At 46.1% G+C, this 17,608-nt stretch overlaps 1 protein-coding gene across 3 annotated transcripts in view; it reads left to right on the top strand.

Annotated features, from left to right (window-relative positions):
- ZNF385A (zinc finger protein 385A) overlaps positions 1-17,608 on the top strand; it is a 201,971-nt gene that overhangs the window by 37,212 nt on the left and 147,151 nt on the right. Inside the window, exon 1 of one of the 3 annotated variants that reach the window (XM_055003144.1) lies at positions 17,483-17,549. The exons of the other annotated variants lie outside the window; for them this stretch is intronic. Coding sequence (XP_054859119.1) covers positions 17,540-17,549 — 10 coding nt within the window. The 5' untranslated portion in view covers positions 17,483-17,539. Of the gene's footprint in view, positions 1-17,482; positions 17,550-17,608 lie in introns of those variants that run through there. 3 annotated transcript variants of the gene reach the window in all.

The following is a 17,608-nucleotide window of genomic DNA, read 5'->3' as shown; positions in this document are numbered from 1 at the left end:
AGTCAGCTGCACAAGAATCTTTTCATGCTGCAGCCGTTTGGATAAGAGAGGCATGTGGCCACATACGATGCTTATCTGGCCGCCGTTGTCAGACAGTCCCTGCAAAATGGATCGCTGTTTGGCCTAAACCATCGATTTGGCTGTGGCTAACAGGCCAGAATCACAACTTAGGGTATCTCTGTTGGAAGGGGCGGCCCTACAGAAGTTTGCTGGTCTGACGTTGCATGGCAGAAACCAGCTAACTCATCATGATGGTAGGAAATTACTACGTATGTATGTGCCTGCTGTCAAGTCACATCTGTTGTATGGAGACCCCCATAAGGGACTTTCAAGGCAAGTGAGAATCAGAGGTGGTTTGCCCTTGCCTTCTTCTGCAGAGTCTTCCTTGGTGGCCCCCCAATACCAACTTTGCTTAGCTTCCAAGATCAAATGAGATCAGGCTATACTACTCTGCCTTCCCTCCAGAAGTAACTATGGGCCAAGCTACACATGACGAATGACACTTGAACAGCAAGTGTATTTCTCCCTGTTCACTTGCCCTCCACTCAATCCACTTGCCGTTCAAGTGTCATTCGTCATGTGTAGCTTGGCCCTATATCACAGTGGAAACAATAACTCACATTTGTTACCAGTACTATCTCTTTCAAGTAGGGCTTTTTTTTCAGGGGGGACACGGTGGAAAGGAGTTCCGGAACCTCTTGAAAATACTCGGCAATAGTGCTTGAAAATAATGTGATTTCAAAGAATCCTGTGTGTTTCTTCCTCATTTCCCTCTTGAGAGTTCCGCCACCTCTTTCCCCAGAAAACCCCCCCTGCTTTCAAGGGTCTTCAAGCAAAAGATGCAAGCTACCACTTCACCCATTTCCTTACCAGTACTCCATACTGGTTTACTTTCACTCTGCCATATTCTTTCTAGTTGCTGTAGCTCATATTATACCCCAGACATACCTTAAGACAGCAATTAATTTATAACCAAGGGATGTAATAAGGCTCCAGTTTGCCTAGAAGTTGCACTGTTTGGCTTGGAAGGACCCATGCACATCTCAAGCGCATGAGGATGTGGTAAGTGGTGTGGGAAAACCACTGGCCACAGCACCATTAATGAGCCAATGTGCATGTAGCGCTGTGTTGGATTAAGGTCACTGTACACATTTGCAGAGGTCATCGCTTCCTGATTATCTCACATGATCCGAGGCTGAGTTCAAGCTTTGAAAATGATTTTAGGTGCCAAGCCCCGGGCATAGGGCTGTCAGGTCCCCTTACCCTCCCAGTGGGAGAAGGCCAATCTGGCACTTATCTGTATCTTCTCGCGCACACAAAGTGCATGCGCACTCCTGGGCTGGCGTGGAAGTTATTCCAAGAACGATGTACTTCCAGGCTCTGCCCTTGGCTGATTTGGGACTCCAAACGGGCCAAATCAGCCTGGCGCGAAGCCTGGGACCACTCTCGGGGCCTACACGAGAGTCACTCCTGGGAATGACATCATCAAGCTGCGCCGGGAGTGTGCTCCATAAGGCCCATTCCCGTATCTTTCCCCCTACCATGCAGTGGGGTGAGGAGGCTGGGAGCGGAGGATCTTCCACCGGGGAACGGCAACCCTACCTAGGCAGGCAAATTGGGTGAGGATCTAACAGTTGTGATTTTATTGTGGTTGGGATCCACTTTGGAAAATGCAATAGAGTAAGGAAGAGGTCATAGTTTCCTCTTAAATTTGCCAAACTCCAGGGGTGTGGGTGTGTGGGGGTGTGTGGAGTTGTCCTGGTATTACAACTGGACTCCAAAATAGGAAAGAGTCCAGTAGCACCTTTAAGACTAACCCACTTTATTGTAGCATAAGCTTTCGAGAACCACAGATTTCTTCATCAGATGGACTCCATAGATTGTCCTGGAATTACAACTGCTACAGAGATTAGTTCCCTAAAAGGATATGGCAGCTTTGGAGGCTGGTCTCGAAACCATCACATTCCTGTTGATTTCCCTTGCTTTCCCGAATTTCACTCCCCTCCAGCACCACTACCACCAAACCTCCTGGAATTTCCAGCCCTGGAGTTGGCAACCTTGTTCCCTCTAATACTGAACACAGTTCATAATCAGGCCAGGAAGGAATTGAAGTGGGGCCCACCTGCAGTTAGAGAACAGCATTGTATGGTGGTTAGAGTGTTGATGTAGGATCTAGGAAAACAAAGTTTGAATCCTCGCTCTGCCATGGAAGCTTGCTATGTGACCCTGGGCCAGTCAAAAACTCTCAGCATCCGAGAATTGTTGCAAAGATAAAATGAAGGGAAGGAGAAAGTTGCAAGCCGCTTTGAGTCCCCATTGGAGAGAAAGGCCGGGTATGAATTAAGTCGATCAATACAATAAAGTAGGGGTTTCTGCGTACTTTGGTGTGTGCAGAAAAACTATAAAGAATACCTGCCCAAGGAACTTGATAAGGACTGAGCACGCTCACTGCCCTTGGAATCCTGAGTGCGGTTGAGATTTAGGGCCAAGCTATACATGACGAATGACACTTGAACGGCAAGTGTATTTCTCCCTGTTCACTTGCCCTCCACTCAATCCACTTGCCGTTCAAGTGTCATTCGTCATGTGTAGCTTGGCCCTAAGAGAGGGAAGAATCCCAGAGGGAGATGAGGAAATTAGCCAGCTCAAGTCCTTAACACTTTATAGCATTCTGGAGATGGAGATTTGGGTTCGGGGGGCGGTTGGGTGGGATGTTCTCATGTATCTCCCCCACCATTCACTACAAGCCACCAGCTTGTCTCTAATAATGGACATAGCAACTGTTGGGTCTTACTTCAAGCACAATAACAACTGCCGCTACTCCTACACCTTAGTTTAGCGCCAATAGCTAGTGTGCTGTGCATTGGACAGAGGAGCCCCAAACAAGGCAAGGACGGGAAGGGGGGAGGGGAAAGGCATGGATACTGCAGTCTGCCCATTTTTTCTTCTTGTGGAGCGCATGTGTGTTTTAGTTCCAAAGTTCTGAACTAAGGTAAAGATAAAGGTAGTCCCCTGTGCAAGCACCGAGTCATTACTGATCCATGGGGGGATGTCGCATCACGATGTTTTCTTGGCAGACTTTTTATGGGGTAGTTTGCCGTTGCCTTCCCCAGTCATCTACACTTTACCCCCGGGAAACTGGGTACTCATTTTACTGACCTCGGAAGGATGGAAGGCTGAGTCAACCTTGAGCTGGCTACTTGAACCCGGCTTCTGCCAGGATCGGACTCATGAGTAGAGATGGGCACAAACCGGAAAAAAACATTGTGGTTCATGGTTTGTCAAATTTCACGAACCACGAACCACGAACTTTCACAAACCTGCCCCTGGTTTGTGAACCGGTTCGTTTGGTTTGTGAAAATGTCACATCGAAGTCAGAAAATCATCACTTCTGTGTCTGCAGGTCACTTCCAGGCCAGCAGAAGGTCTGCAGGAAGTCCATCCCATGTTGCCTAGGAAACTGATTGATTGGTACCAGGCTGTCTGCAGTGACGAATAAAAAAATGAACCAAACGAACCAGCCTAAAGTTTGTGGCAGTTCGTCAGAAATGGGATCTGATGAACTGTTGGTTTGCGAACCACGAACCAGCATGGTTCATGCTTAATTTTGGTTCGTAATTTGGTTCGTGCCCGTCTCTACTCATGAGCAGAGCTTGGGCTGCAGTACTGCAGCTTACCACTCTGCACCACATCAATGCAAACTACTGGTTTCTTCTAATAGCTAGATGGGAAATCTCCATGATGGCAGAAAGATGATGATGTGATGTTGACATGGTCCACGAGATATCTGGGCTAGAATTTTTTTTTGCTCCTTCATCAACTTGCATTTTATCCAAACATCTAGGAGTCAGTGAGGTATTGCCAAAGCATGCAGCATGTTCCCAGTAGTGCAAGCTATTTGCAACTGTGCAATTATTATCCTGTCCATGCAGATATTGCCTAGATGTTTAGTTAGTCCTTTTGGAATCGCACCTAGCAGTCTTATCACTACTGGATTATTATTATAAATTACATGCAACACAATAAATAATAAATAAAGATCACATGTTATCATTGATTGGCTTTGCTGAACTGATACAAGCTTCCTCCAGAGACCTAAGTATCAGCCAGGTATCGGTGCAATATGTATGCTGTTCCAAGTAACTCCGTCTTTTGCAGTTCTGTAGGTGTTATGTCAGAAAGCTGCGTTTTTTCCATATAAGTTGAAAAATTTTTGAAATAGTTCCCAGTGCCCCGATGACAATGGGAACTACTGTTGCATCTTCTCCCATAGTTGGGTTATCATTATCATTATCATTATCATTATCATTATCATTATCATTATCATTATCATTATCATTATCATTATCATTATCATTATCATTGGTAGTAGTAGTGGTGGTGGTAGTATCTTATCTTTTCACAGTCCACTGGATGTTTGGGCTGGAAGTTTTGGTCCTTCACCAACTCAGATTTCATCTAAGAATATAACAACAACAACAACATTTTCATTATTTATCGTCCGCTTTCTCGCTGAGACTCGAGGCGGATCACACAGCTTGAGTCCGTTTAAATCAACAGGAATTGGACGTCCAATAAACAACACAACAAGGTTTGGATTGCTGAAATCTGAAAACAGAGGTGAAAGCAAGCTGAAACAAAGCATAAAGATTTAACGTGACAATAAACATACATAATGTGTAAATCTGCCCTCCGGCGTCTTTAAAAATGGGATCAGACACATTTCATGGGGTTTAACGGTGCAATCCTTTCCTAAGCATAGTTACGCCCTTCTAAGCCCGTGGACTTCGATGGACTTAGAAGGTTGTAGCTTTGCTTAGAGCGGCACTGTAAATCTATCAAAAGCTATTCATATCCATACACAGCTAAGAGTGGGATGCGCATGCTCAGGTGCTGTATGCAGGACTACCATTAACTATCTGGAGGGGGGAAATTCCCATCCCTTTAATAGAGGCTTAATGTGTAGAAATGGGTAGCTGAAGCTTGTTATGGCATAGAGGTAAATACCACCACCAGGTAAATAACTTCCTATCAAGCCTCTGTTAAAGGGACAGGGCACATTTCCTCCAGGGTGTCGAAGGGATACAAAATCGAAAAGAGTCCAGTAGCACCTTTAAGACTAACCAACTTTACTGCAGCGTAAGCTTTCGAGAATCACAGTTCTCTTCATACAGTACAGTACAGTAAAGTTGGTTAGTCTTAATGGTACTACTGGACTCTTTTCGATTTTGCCACTACAGACTAGTAGTACTACAGACTAACACGGCTAACTCCTCTGAAGGGATACAAGGAATCCATAGCGGGAGGAGTTCAGCACCGTGGCCATTTCCACACACGTTGAATAATGCACTTTCAATGCACTTTCGCAATCCAAAAAAGTGGATTTTTTGTTCCACACATGGAAAATCAGTTTCAAACGTTCACTAAAGAGTATTGAAAGTGGATTATCCAACGTGTGTGGAAGCAGCCCAAGTCCCCCTTGTAGGTCATTGAGGCAGGGACTGCATAGCCTTTGGTCCAGTCCAGCAAGGCTGTTCTTCTGATCATGGGCGTGTGCTGACAATACAAAATCTGGATTGTTACGCCTCTTGTCTGGCTCTTCCCTAGATGCTGGGACGTCACAAGCCCAAATGAAAGCTTTACTGTATGGCACAGGAATGATTTTGCCCCCTCTGGCATTAAAATTACAGTGTGTAGCTACATTTGCAAGAGGGGGACTACCTGGGCGTGAAGTCAGTTTTTATCTCGGGAGGAGGCTGCGAAAGTTGCAATTAAAAGGCTGTTTTGGTAAGCATGTCCGTACCTGTCTTGGTGCACGACTTGACATACTAGTAGTTAGGCAAGGCGTTCAGCTGCTCTCTCTATTGATATGACTGAAGCTCTCTCTCCTTGATTTAAAAAAATAAACTATAGCAAATTTCCTAATAGAACCTCTCCGAAGTGATCCAGTCTGAGAGTCATGTTCGTGTAAGAGGGTACGCCATTCCAATGAACAAGAAACTTTATATGCATTTTTGTTCTTAACTTTCTGCTCTTGGTGTAGGTTGATTCATGGGAAGTGGGTGAGTCACCCCCACAAAGTGACTTATTCCACCTGGATATTCTCGGAGATGCCACAGGGGGAAAGTGCAAATTGCCAAATCTCGGAGCTGTTGTGAATTTCTTCCCCAGAAAGTGCGTGCAGGTGATCTGTTACCATAAGGGAAAGCTTTCATGCGATTATTTTAGGTGAACGCTGAGAGGGGGAAGCCACCTATGGGTGATTCATCCATCTCAAAAATCAATTGACTTTAGTTTAGTTTGGTTTTAGTTTATTTGGTGTTTAACCCGCCCTCCCCGCAAGTGGGCTCAGGACGGGGTACAACAGTCATAGAATACAATTACATAGCAGATTCTACAATAAAATTCAGCAATTACAATTATATATATACAAAACCCTGATATGGTTGGCTACACATTCCCACCCCCAGCATACAAAGAGGAGGTAGACAGACACAGGAGCTGTACTCGAATACCGGAGACTGGTGGGAGGCTCAATGATGGACCTGATGCTGACGATGGTCCTCAACCGTAAGCCTGGTGGAACATCTCCGTCTTGCAAGCCCACCGAAATAATACAAGATCGTGGCGGGCCCAAGTGTCCTCAGACTGAGAGTTCCACCAGGTTGGGGCCAGGACCGAAAAGGCCCTGGCCCTGGTTGAGGCCAAACGAGCCTCCCTAGGGCTAGCTAGCGATCACCAGTAAGTTCTTACCCACTGAACAAAGCGCTCTCCGGGGCACATACGGGGAGAGAAGGTTTAAGAATCTGATTGCTAACTTCAGCATGGATAGATGTTCCTTACTGACCAAGTACAAACCAATGCATTATATTATTCGTATCAATGCATTGTCATGGCATAGGAAGCTTTACCTGTTGGTTTCTGCCTGTTGTACAGGTATTAAAGGCACAAACTCACTGTCCAGTGATGGCTTTATCTGAGAGAGGGTAGAACAAAAGGCAAAGAAAGGGAAACATTCCCTCAAGAGGAATTCTAATATTTCTGAACAGTTTGTGAGAATGTTACTAAAGTAGAATATCAGCCCCCCCCGTCCCCCCTGGGAGACTTTATCCATGACAGTGATAGGTGGAATATCCTCATACGGCTTTATGCATCAAGCATGTGTTCCAGGCTATATGTAAAACATGTATGAACAACATATTAGCTTGCATGGGAGTGCTCCTGTATATGATTCTGTGTATAAGGACTAAGGAGTGCTTTTTATTAATTACATTTGACATACCAACTGCATCTTTTCCTGGAGGACTGTGATCTTCCTCCTTGATTTGAGAACAATGGAGATTGACTGCTGTAATGTACTTTTTGTGTGACCATCCTTGAAGACTGCCCAAAAGCTTCAGCACTCCATTTATTTGGCATGGTTTGCTGAGAACCTAAGAGACTGTTGTTGCATTTGCTTTATTGCGCCCCCTTTTTGCTTCTAGGCATAGTTTATGGTGCTGGTGATTTCCTATGCAATTCTATATGGGTTTGTACTCTGTATACCTAAGGAAGTGCTTGCTTCCCTATGAACTCCTTTCCCCTTTCTGTTTATTTAAGACTTTCCTATGCTACCTTTCTACCAACTCATGGCCAACAAGAAAACATTTCAAACATTAAAAATGTTTAAAATTTATGCACACGCACATGCACACAAACAAGGAGGAGCGTTAATAAGAGTATGTGAGGGAATGCAATTCCCCCCCCCCACCCCCCACCCAAAGTCTTTACCTGCTGGTGGAAGACAACAATATAGTCAGATAAATCTCCCTGGGGAGGGAGTTCCAAACTTTTGGCACCACAACCAACAAGGCCCTTTCTTGGTTGTTACTAGAGATAGGCACAAACCAGGAAAATGGCAGTTTGTCGCGGTTCATGGTTCGTCACGTTTCATAACCATGAACTACAAACCGGCATGAAATTGCCCAGTTTGTGAACTGGTTCATTTGGTTTGTGAATGCGTCACTTCCGGGGCAGCAGAAGGTCTGCAGAAAGTCCATCCCCCTGTTGCCTAGGAAACTAATTGAGCAGCGCCAGGCTGTCTGCAATGACGAACCGAAAAACGAACCAAATGCACTGGCCAAAAAATCATAGCAGTTCATCGCAGATCATCAGAAATGCCCTCCAACGAACTGCCGGTTCGCAAACCGAAAAACGGCCTGGTTCATGATGAACTTTGGTTTGTATTTCATTTCGTGCCTATCTCTAGTTGCTACTCATCTAGTCTTGGAAGGTCGGGCACCCAAAGAAAAGCCTCTGAAGATGAGCAGAGTAAATGGGTAGATTCATACAAGCCTCACCTACTTCGCAGGGATGTTGTGAGGATAACACGGAGGAAAATAATGTAAGCCGCTTTGGGTCCCCACAGGGAAGAATGGTAGCATATAAATGATGTAATAATAAATAAGTATTAGAGCAATTAGTGAGGTCTCCTCAATTAGGGTAACCCAATCATGGAATTTGCTTCCCAGAGAAAGGCCTGCTTTTGTTTATTAGTTAATCAGAATTTGTTTCAGTTGCAGTTGCTCTGTGATTTAGGAGGTGTTTTGTTGTTGTTGTTGCTTAGCAATGTATAATTCATTGTTAGCAACCCTTTCATGAACATATATGAAGCTGCCTTTGACTGAGGGCCAAGCTACAAGTGATGAATGACACTTGAACGGCAAGTGGATTGAGAGGCGCGCAAGTGGAGGGCAAGTGAACAGGGAGGAATACACTTGCCCTTCAAGTGTCATTCGTCACTTGTAGCTTGGCCCTGAGTTTTGGTCTATCAACTGTAGCATTGCCTACTCTAACTGGCCTCTCTCCAGGGTTTCAGGTGAAGGGCTTTCACATCAGCTACTAGTTTATTTTTCCTTTTTTAGGTAGGTTTTCGGGCTGTTCCAACTCAGAACTTACCAGGAAACTTTTTAGGTGTTAACCCATTGATTCTGCTTCCTGTGCTAGATTTCTTGCTGCAGCGTGTAAAATTCATAAGGAAATAGCAAGAAGTATAACTGATTCTTAACAAATGTTATTTCCAAAGAATGTTATGTGTAAATTACGTATAAGCCATGTTTTATATGTTATAATTGTATGAGTTTTATTCAAAGGAACAGCTACTGCCTGAGCCTTTTAAGCGGAGATGCCGCACTTTGTGCATGCCGGGCAGACGTTCGATTGCTGAGCCACAGCCCTTCCCCTTTTGGAGGGAAAGGTGGAACAGAAGCAATTATCTTCCTAAGACACAACCCACTTATGGAAACGCCAAACCTTGCACAGGCGACCGGTGCCTTTGTGAAAAGCTTTCCACACCTCGCCTCCACCCATTCCACTCCCCAGCCGTGCCCTTGCCCAAGCCTGCTGCACCGCGTCAGAGGTTTTGACACCCTGCCCCTAAGCCTGTCCCACGCTGGATCCCTTTCCGCTCCTGCCCAAGTGAAAACCCATCCCAAGTAAGTGCTTCTCCCCGAGCCAAGCTACAAGTGACGCCTGACACAGGTTGGACACTTGTCAGCTTCCCTCAGGTTTTGATGGGAAATGTAGGCATCCTGGTCTTGCAGCTGTAATGGAGAGCCAAGCTGTAAAACCAGGATGCCTACATTTCCCATCAAAACTTGAGGGAAGCTGACAAGTGTCCAACCTGTGTCAGGCGTCGCTTGTAGCTTGGCTCCCAGACTGGAGAAAAAAGGGGAACTCTCTAATAAAATTGATAAACTAGGCTTTTCATATTAGACCAAGTTATGTTAGTATTAGCAAGAGATCTCATTTTTTAAAAAATGGGCCCTAGAAAACCCAGGAACGCTGGGCTTCCCATCGCCGCAACTCCCTTGGGGGGGGGGGAGGTGCAGGCTGGCTTGCCTGGCTGTCCCATCGCAGCGGTACCCTCTGGAGGCTGCATTGGCCATGATGCACTTTTTATCTTGGTGCTCCTATGCAGGCGCACCAGGATAAAAAGTGCATCGTTGCTGATTCGGCTTGCCTTTTATAAAGAAAGATGAGAGAAGGCACGCTCTCAGGTTACACAATACTCTTTACTGAGCAAAACAGCAAGCTGGGTTGCTTCCTTTCACTGGAAGATGAGTTCTGTGTATGACAAAAGTTTCTCTCTTCCCGTACTAGCAGCAGCTGGCCTAATTCAAGATGTTGCCTTACTGATTTTGGATTAGAGTTACAAGAACTTCAGCAGACACAGGCAAGATTTGTGTGGCAGCTTGAAAAACAGGGAAAGCTGAGCTTCAAGCAGGTGTGCCAATGTTTTCAACAGAATTAATGTTTCTTCATCATACACCTGAGTTTATTGTCCCTGGGCTGAAACACTAATGCATGCACATTGCACCAGCTCCAGGTTGGGAAATTGCTGGAGATTTGGGGAGTGGAGCCTAGAGAGGGCAGGGTTTGGGGAGGGGAAAGACCTCAGCAGGGTATAATGCCAATTCAACCTCCAAGCAGCCATTTTCTCCAGGGGAACGGGTCTCTATGGCCTGGAGGTCAGTTGTAATGCTGGGAGATCTCCAGCCACCACCTGGAGGCTGGCAATCTTAGCACTGACATAAAGCTGAATATGTGCATGGTGTCCCATTAAAAAAAAAATTCTTTCAAAAAGTGTGAAAACAAAGCCAATGGGGATGGTTTGTGCAAGATGTCACATCAAGTCTTTTTACTGGCTGTGCTTTTAGCAGCTGCATGAGTCCAGGGCTCATTTTGAGGGGGAACGCGCCGGAACACAGTTCCGGCAGTTCCCCAAAGAGGTCACATGACAGGTGGCCCCACCCACCTGACTCTCGGCCATTTTGAGCCTGCTTCAGCCTGGATTGGGGGCCGAAACGGCCCGGATCGGGCCTCTGACGGGTGGTGGATCACTCTCCTGCTCAGCAGCAGCCAAATCCTGACCATTTGGGGCCCCTTTTTGGCCATTTTCAGCCCCTTTTGCCATTTGGGGCCCAATTTCAGCCCTGAATGGCCAGGATTGGGTCCAAAACAGCCAGGATTGGTGATGTCAAGGGGTGTGGCATATAGAAATCAGTTATGCTAATGACACACTTCCAGTGATGGCAAGGGGCGTGGCATATGCTAATGAGTTATGCTAATGAGTTCCTCCAGCTGTTTTTCTATGAAATGACCTCTGTGCATGACAAAGAGAAAATCTGGCAAAGGAAACTTTTTCCAAACACTGTTCTTGCATATAGGGGAAATGCAGCCATTGAAAGCCCAGGAACACTGGACAAAAAATAAATGTGTCAACCCAATTATTGGGGGAAGAGCTGTGGCTCAGTGGTTTTTTTTAAAACAAATATATTGTATTCAACGTTTTCAGTAATTTTTTAAAACAACGATAACAAATGAACAACGTAGAACATTACATATAACAATCAGAAAAGTACACCTCCTGTTACATGGTTCAGTATTCATTATTCAGTTATTTGAGTGGCTGTTATGTGACAAAGATATATAGGAAAAAGCTCTGTTAAAAGAAATTTTTCAAGGTTTGGTGACTGGTAAGTGATGATCATATTAATGTGCCAACCGGTATCATAAGTTTGCTAGGGAACAGTAGAGGTCATGTTTCCTGCTCGTATTGGTCATATTTTCATCTTTTGTTAAGTAATCTAGAACTGGGGACCATTGCTCCAGAAGGTGGGATTTATAGTTTTGGTTTTCTCATTGGGCAAATTGATCCAAAAGTTTTTCCATTAGAAAATGGTCCCAAATTCGGGCTTGCCAATTAGAGATTGTCGGTGTGGATTTTGGTTTCCAGTTAGAAGTTATAATTAGTTTTGCTATCGCTAATAATATGAGCATTAGATTTATTCTGATTTTTGGAATCCTTGGATCTTTTCAGTGGCTCAATAAAATTACTTCATATGTTCTAGGTATTACATATCCCAAAATAAACTCTATTTCCTTAATTACTTTATCTCAGAATGCTTTTACATATTTGCACTCCCACCAGCAGTGGAGAAAGGTCCCCAGCTCACCACAATTCTTCCAACGTTTAGGAGAAATAGCATGGTTTAGCATGGCTCAGTGGTTGTGCATATGTTTTGCATGCAGAACGTCCGAGGTTTAGTCTCTACCTAGTAGTATGTGAAGATCCCCTCTTAGGCAGAGGAGACAATACTGAATTAGTCAGGCTAGTTATCTGACTCAATATAAGGCAGCATAGCCAGTGTGGTACTGTGGTTAGACCACTGGATTAAGATCAGGGACCACATGGTTCAAATCACCACTCTGCCATAGATGTTTACTGGATGGTCTTGGGTGAGTCACTCTCTCATTGTCTAACCTCCCTCACAAGGTTGTTGGCAGGGCTTTTTTCTGGGAAAAGAGGTGGTGGAACTTAGTGGTGGAACTCAGGACCGCACAATAACATCACTTTGGGTCAGCTGGAACAAGGGGGAGTTTTTTAAAGTTTAAACTGCCCTCAGTGAAAATGGTCACATGGCTGGTGGCCCCGCCCCCTGATCTCCAGACAAAGAAGAGTTTAGATTGCCCTCCGTGCCACATGGCGCGGAGGGCAATCTAAACTCCCCTCTGTCTGGAGATCAGGGGGCGGGGCCACCAGCCATGTGACCATTTTCAAGAGGTTCAGGAACTCCGTTCCACCACTTTCCAGCTGAATAAAAACCCTGGTTGTTGTTGAAGAAAAGAGCAAGAGGAAAGTAGCACCTATAAGACTAACAAAATTTGTGGAAGAGTAGGAGCTTTCGTGAGCCACAGCTCACTTGTTGTGAGAATAAAATAGACGTGGGGAGAATAATGATTGTAAACAGCTTTGGGGAGAAAATTGCAGTATAAACATACAAATAATTAATGTTTTATACGGAATTCAATCTAGGAACGAAACATATCTCTCAATACTCAAGCTATGTCTAGATGGCTCAAGAAAAGGGGAAGGCAGATGAGGTCACTGTGGTTCTGCTTCTGTATTTATTTATTTATTTATTTATTTCAAATTTGTATTCTGCGTTCCCCGCAAGCTTCCTTGTGAAGCTTTTCATTTTGTATTGGTCTCTGCCAGTCTACACAGCTAATAGGAACCTGCTTTGGTCTGTAGCTCTTCTGACAAAGGAGGTCAGAGCAGACCATGTTAATTAGATTAGAGACAGGACTTGGCCGGAAGCTCAGGTTCCCTCCCCCCAAGTCCGTCAAAGAAAATGCAGCAAGTCAGGAAAGATCTTTGACTTGTTTGTGCGGGGAGGGAGGTGGGGTTCCTTCCCCTCCCCGAGACTGGGCACGCTCACGACACCTCTCTGACGTGGTATCTGTGCAGGATTTTCTTACACTTTATAGATCCAGAGGACTTAGCCGTGTCAGATGCATCTGACAAAGAGAGCTGTGGTTCTCAAAAGCTTATGCTACAATAAAGTGGGTTAGTCTTAAAGGTGCTACTGGACTCTTTAGCATCTTAAACTTTATATTATCCTTTGGTGGGAGTCAGGGAGAGGTTTTTCTGAGGGCTGCTGACCGAATGTAAAAGAGGCACTTTGGCTGAACCTCTCTTCTCCCTGAGACTGAATTCAGAGGGGTGGAGCAGAGTATAAATTTAATAAATAAATAAATAATCCTCATTCTGTGAGACGTAGGGCCAAGCTACACATGACGAATGACACTTGAACAGCAAGTGTATTTCTCCCTGTTCACTTGCCCTCCACTCAATCCACTTGCCGTTCAAGTGTCATTTGTCGTGTGTAGCTTGGCCCGTAGTGTGTTGAACAGGGATCCACAAGAGCCAGGTTCAAATTCCCACGTGCCATGAAAATACTCGGCAACCCTGTGCTAGTTACTCTTTCTTGGCCTAATCTACCTCATGGAGCTACTGTGAGGATAAAATGGGGGAGGGGAGAGCATCATGTTCACTTCTCTGAGGTAATTGGTGGCAAGGCAGGATAAACATGCAACCAACCAATTAACCAACCAACCATGATTTTCTCAGGGTCTTGAGAAACAGCCAGATCTTTGTATAATTAACAGGGCTCATTATGAGGGGGAACACGCAGGAATGCAATTCTGGCAGTTCCCCAAAGAAGTCACATGTCAGGTGGCCCCACCCACCTGACTCGCAGCCATTTTGAGCCCGTTTCGGCCTGGATTGGGGCCGAAATGGCCTGGATCGGGCCTCTGATTGGTGGTGAATCACTCTCCCACTCAGCAGTGGCCCGATCCTGACCATTTGGCCCTGAATGGCCAGGATTCGGTCCAAAACAGCCAGGATTGGTGATGTCAGGGGGTGTGGCACATGCAAATCAGTTATGCTAATGACACACTTCCAGCTATGGCAAGGGGTGTGGCCCATGCTAATGAGTTATGCTAATGAGTTCCTCCAGCTCTTTTTCTACGAAATGATCCCTGATAATTAAGACATATTTGTTTGTCTCATTCATTGCACCCACTGTGTGCATATCTTCTCTTGGGGCCACACTTATGTTGTGTGGACAGTGAATTTTCCTAGCAGTTGAGCAGTAAAAAATTTTTGAATTTGTGGGAAAATACACTTCTTTCCCGAGATGAGCACATTCATTGCTGTTATGACTGCCATGTGGAATACGGCTATGCAAATGTCATGGGAACCTGCTGAATATCTTCTGTGATGTAATTAGCTGTGAGTGATGCAACAACCTACTTGCTTGCTCAATTTTATTAATTTTTAAATCCTCAGTAGCTATGCAGTCCACCACCGTGACGTTCCAGTGTAAAAGTGTGCGTCTTTTTAAACTATTCATGTTTCAAAACAGTAAAATTATGTCCTTCCATTTTATGACCCCTTAGGGTTGGAGGGCAGTTTTTGGAGGAGGGTGTTCCCATATATTATGGTAGGGGAGGTACCAGTTGCTGCTGCGACCACTTTCAAAAGCACCCCCAGGGCCGATATAACACAATGCTCCAACCTTTCCTGTCTCTGTTACGAATGCCTTGGTGAATCTGAACAAAGGTCTACCTAGACCAGCTTTTTATCTCCATCTGTAGCTAGCTTTGATGCATCTGGAAAGTGCATAATACAATGAGGGTTGCCAATTTGGGGTTGGGAAGTTCTTGGAGTTTTGGGGGGCGGGCGAGATTTGAGGAGGGGATGGACCTGAAAAAGGTATATTGCCATAAAGTCCACCTTCCAAGGCAGCCATTTTCTCCAGAACTGACCTATGTCCTCCGGAGTTCAGTTGTAACTTCAGACACCTCCTAGAAGTTGGCAGCTCTAGATCTGATGGGAGGCTTCTATCCCAGTTGCTGGTCCCCAGCATCTGTTCTCGAAAGTATATACTGACTCTCAACATGGAGGTTCCATTTGGCTATCACATCCCATAACTGTTGACAGATGTCTCCTTTATGAATGTGCCCAGGTTTCTCTCAAAGCTGCATCAAGTTCAGCAGGGGCCAATGCTGAACAGTACATCTTATGGTGCTGGAATTACATGCTGGGCAAAGACATAATTAAAGCAGTGCAGCTACAGCACGCCTTTTCTTACCACTTAATTGAGAAGTGGAGTAGAGAAACCTGTTTTCTCCGCTGTCCCAGGAACCCTAATCTCTGGTGTGGGTGTGAACCATGATCCACTGAGGTGCCAAGACACCCCAAGCCATTTTTTTCGGCACATGCTCATTTTCTTTACAATTCCTCTGGTTGTTGAGGTCACTGTGTGTCCCCCCCCCCCCTTGATACAATCTAGTGTTGAACCTGCGAGTGAGTGAGTGTATGGAAAAGTAAGCAGACAAACCAACCCAAACCACATGTGTTGTTATGGCCGACTTTCCTCGTCCATATCCTCTATCATAGATCCAGAGGAGTTAGCCATGTTAGTCTGTGGTTGCAAAATAGTAGAGAGTCCAGTAGCACCTTTAAGACTAACCAACTTTATTGTAGCATAAGCTTTCGAGAACCACAGCTCTCTTTGTCAGAAGCATCTGATGAAGAGAGCTGTGGTTCTCGAAAGCTTATGCTACAATAAAGTTGGTTAGTCTTAAAGGTGCTACTGGACTCCTATCCTCTATTCTGATATTCAAAAGCACTTTTCTTTTTTAAAGTTTGGTCAAGTCACGAAAGACAGCAGGCCTCGATTTCCAAAGCAGCCTGTGATGCTGGAGGAGAGTTTTGTGGGTACCATGGACAGCCAAAAAGACCAATAAGTGGGAACTAGATCAAATCAAGCCTGAATTCTCCCTAGAAGCTAAAATGACAAAACTGAGGCTATCGTACTTTGGCCACATCATGAGAAGACAAGATTCTCTGGAAAAGTAAATAAAGCTAGAAGAAGTGGAAGGCAGTAGGAAAAGAGGAAGACTAAAACGAGATGGCTGGACTCAATCAAAGGAGCCACGTCCTCCAGTTTGCGGGATCTGAGCAAGTCTGTTAATGATAGGACGTTTTGGAGGTCTTTCATTCATAGGGTCGCCATAGGTCGGAGGCAATGTGACGGTATATAACACACACACATGGCCTTGTGTAGATTAGAAGAGCCATCTAACTTGCGTCACTATATAGAATGTATTTAAGGCCCAGATGCAAAGAGTGTCTGAGAATGGCAGGAATGTCTAACTTCATAAAAGCTGGAGATATTATTTAAGGATAGATATATTGGAGGAGGGCCAAACAGAGAGGGCCAAACATCTCTATTTGGAGATCTTTCATTCATGGGGTCGCCATGGGTTGGAGGCAACTTGAGAACACATAATACAACACACACAGATCAAATCAAGCCTGAATTCTCCAGAGAAGCTAAAATGACAAAACTGAGGCTGTCGTACTTTAGTCACATCATGAGAAGACAAGATTCTCTGGAAAAGTCAACAATGCTAGGAAAAGTGGAAGCCAGTAGGAAGAGACGAAGGCCTAAAACGAGGTGGCTTGACTCAATAAAAGAATCCACGTCCTCCAGTTTGCGGGATCTGAGCAAGTCTGTTAATGAGAGGACGTTTCCGAGGTCTTTCCTTCATGGGATGGCCATGGGTTGGAGGCGACTGGAGGGCACACAGCACACGCCGTGCAGCCAAGCGGGCTGCTCCCTCCCCTCCCCTCCTTCCAGATGCAGGCGAAGCCCGCCGGCCCTGCGTGCGCCCTCCGGCGCGCACAGCGTCCGAGGCGCGCCCAGGTGCTCTCGCTCTACCTGCCGCCGCGTCGGCCAGGCAGACTTTTGGGGAGGGAGAAGAGGCGCCCCCCCTGCCGCTGCCTTCGGCCCCCTCTCATTGGGCGCCCGAGTTGGCGGCGCGGCCAATGGCGAGCCGGCGAGCCGCCCGCCGGGGGGGTCGCGAGCCCGCTCGGGGCTGACATTTTTTGGCGCTGCCTGCGCGGGCTCCGGCGCTCTCGCTGGCTGGCGCGCCCTGCTGCACTCCGGGCCGCTGCGCCGTCTAGGCTGGCCCGCTCCTCCCCGCTCAGCGAGAGCAGCACCGCCGCAGCGGACACGGCGGAGGCGGAGGCGGAGGCGGAGGCAGGGGAGGCGGCGGCGGAGCCTCTGCCCAAGCGCCTGCTGTCCCTGCTGCGCCGCGGCCAGACGCAAGGTGCTGCTCCGGCGGCCGGAGCCCCACGGCGATGATCCTAGGTGAGTGGCGCTGCCGCCGGCTTCTCACTTTGCCCGGATCTCCCCCACCCCGGCCCCGT

The sequence above is a fragment of the Eublepharis macularius genome, chromosome 19 (genome assembly GCF_028583425.1).
Source record: "Eublepharis macularius isolate TG4126 chromosome 19, MPM_Emac_v1.0, whole genome shotgun sequence".
NCBI lineage: Eukaryota > Metazoa > Chordata > Lepidosauria > Squamata > Eublepharidae > Eublepharis > Eublepharis macularius.
This window is presented reverse-complemented; position numbering and strand designations above follow the sequence as displayed.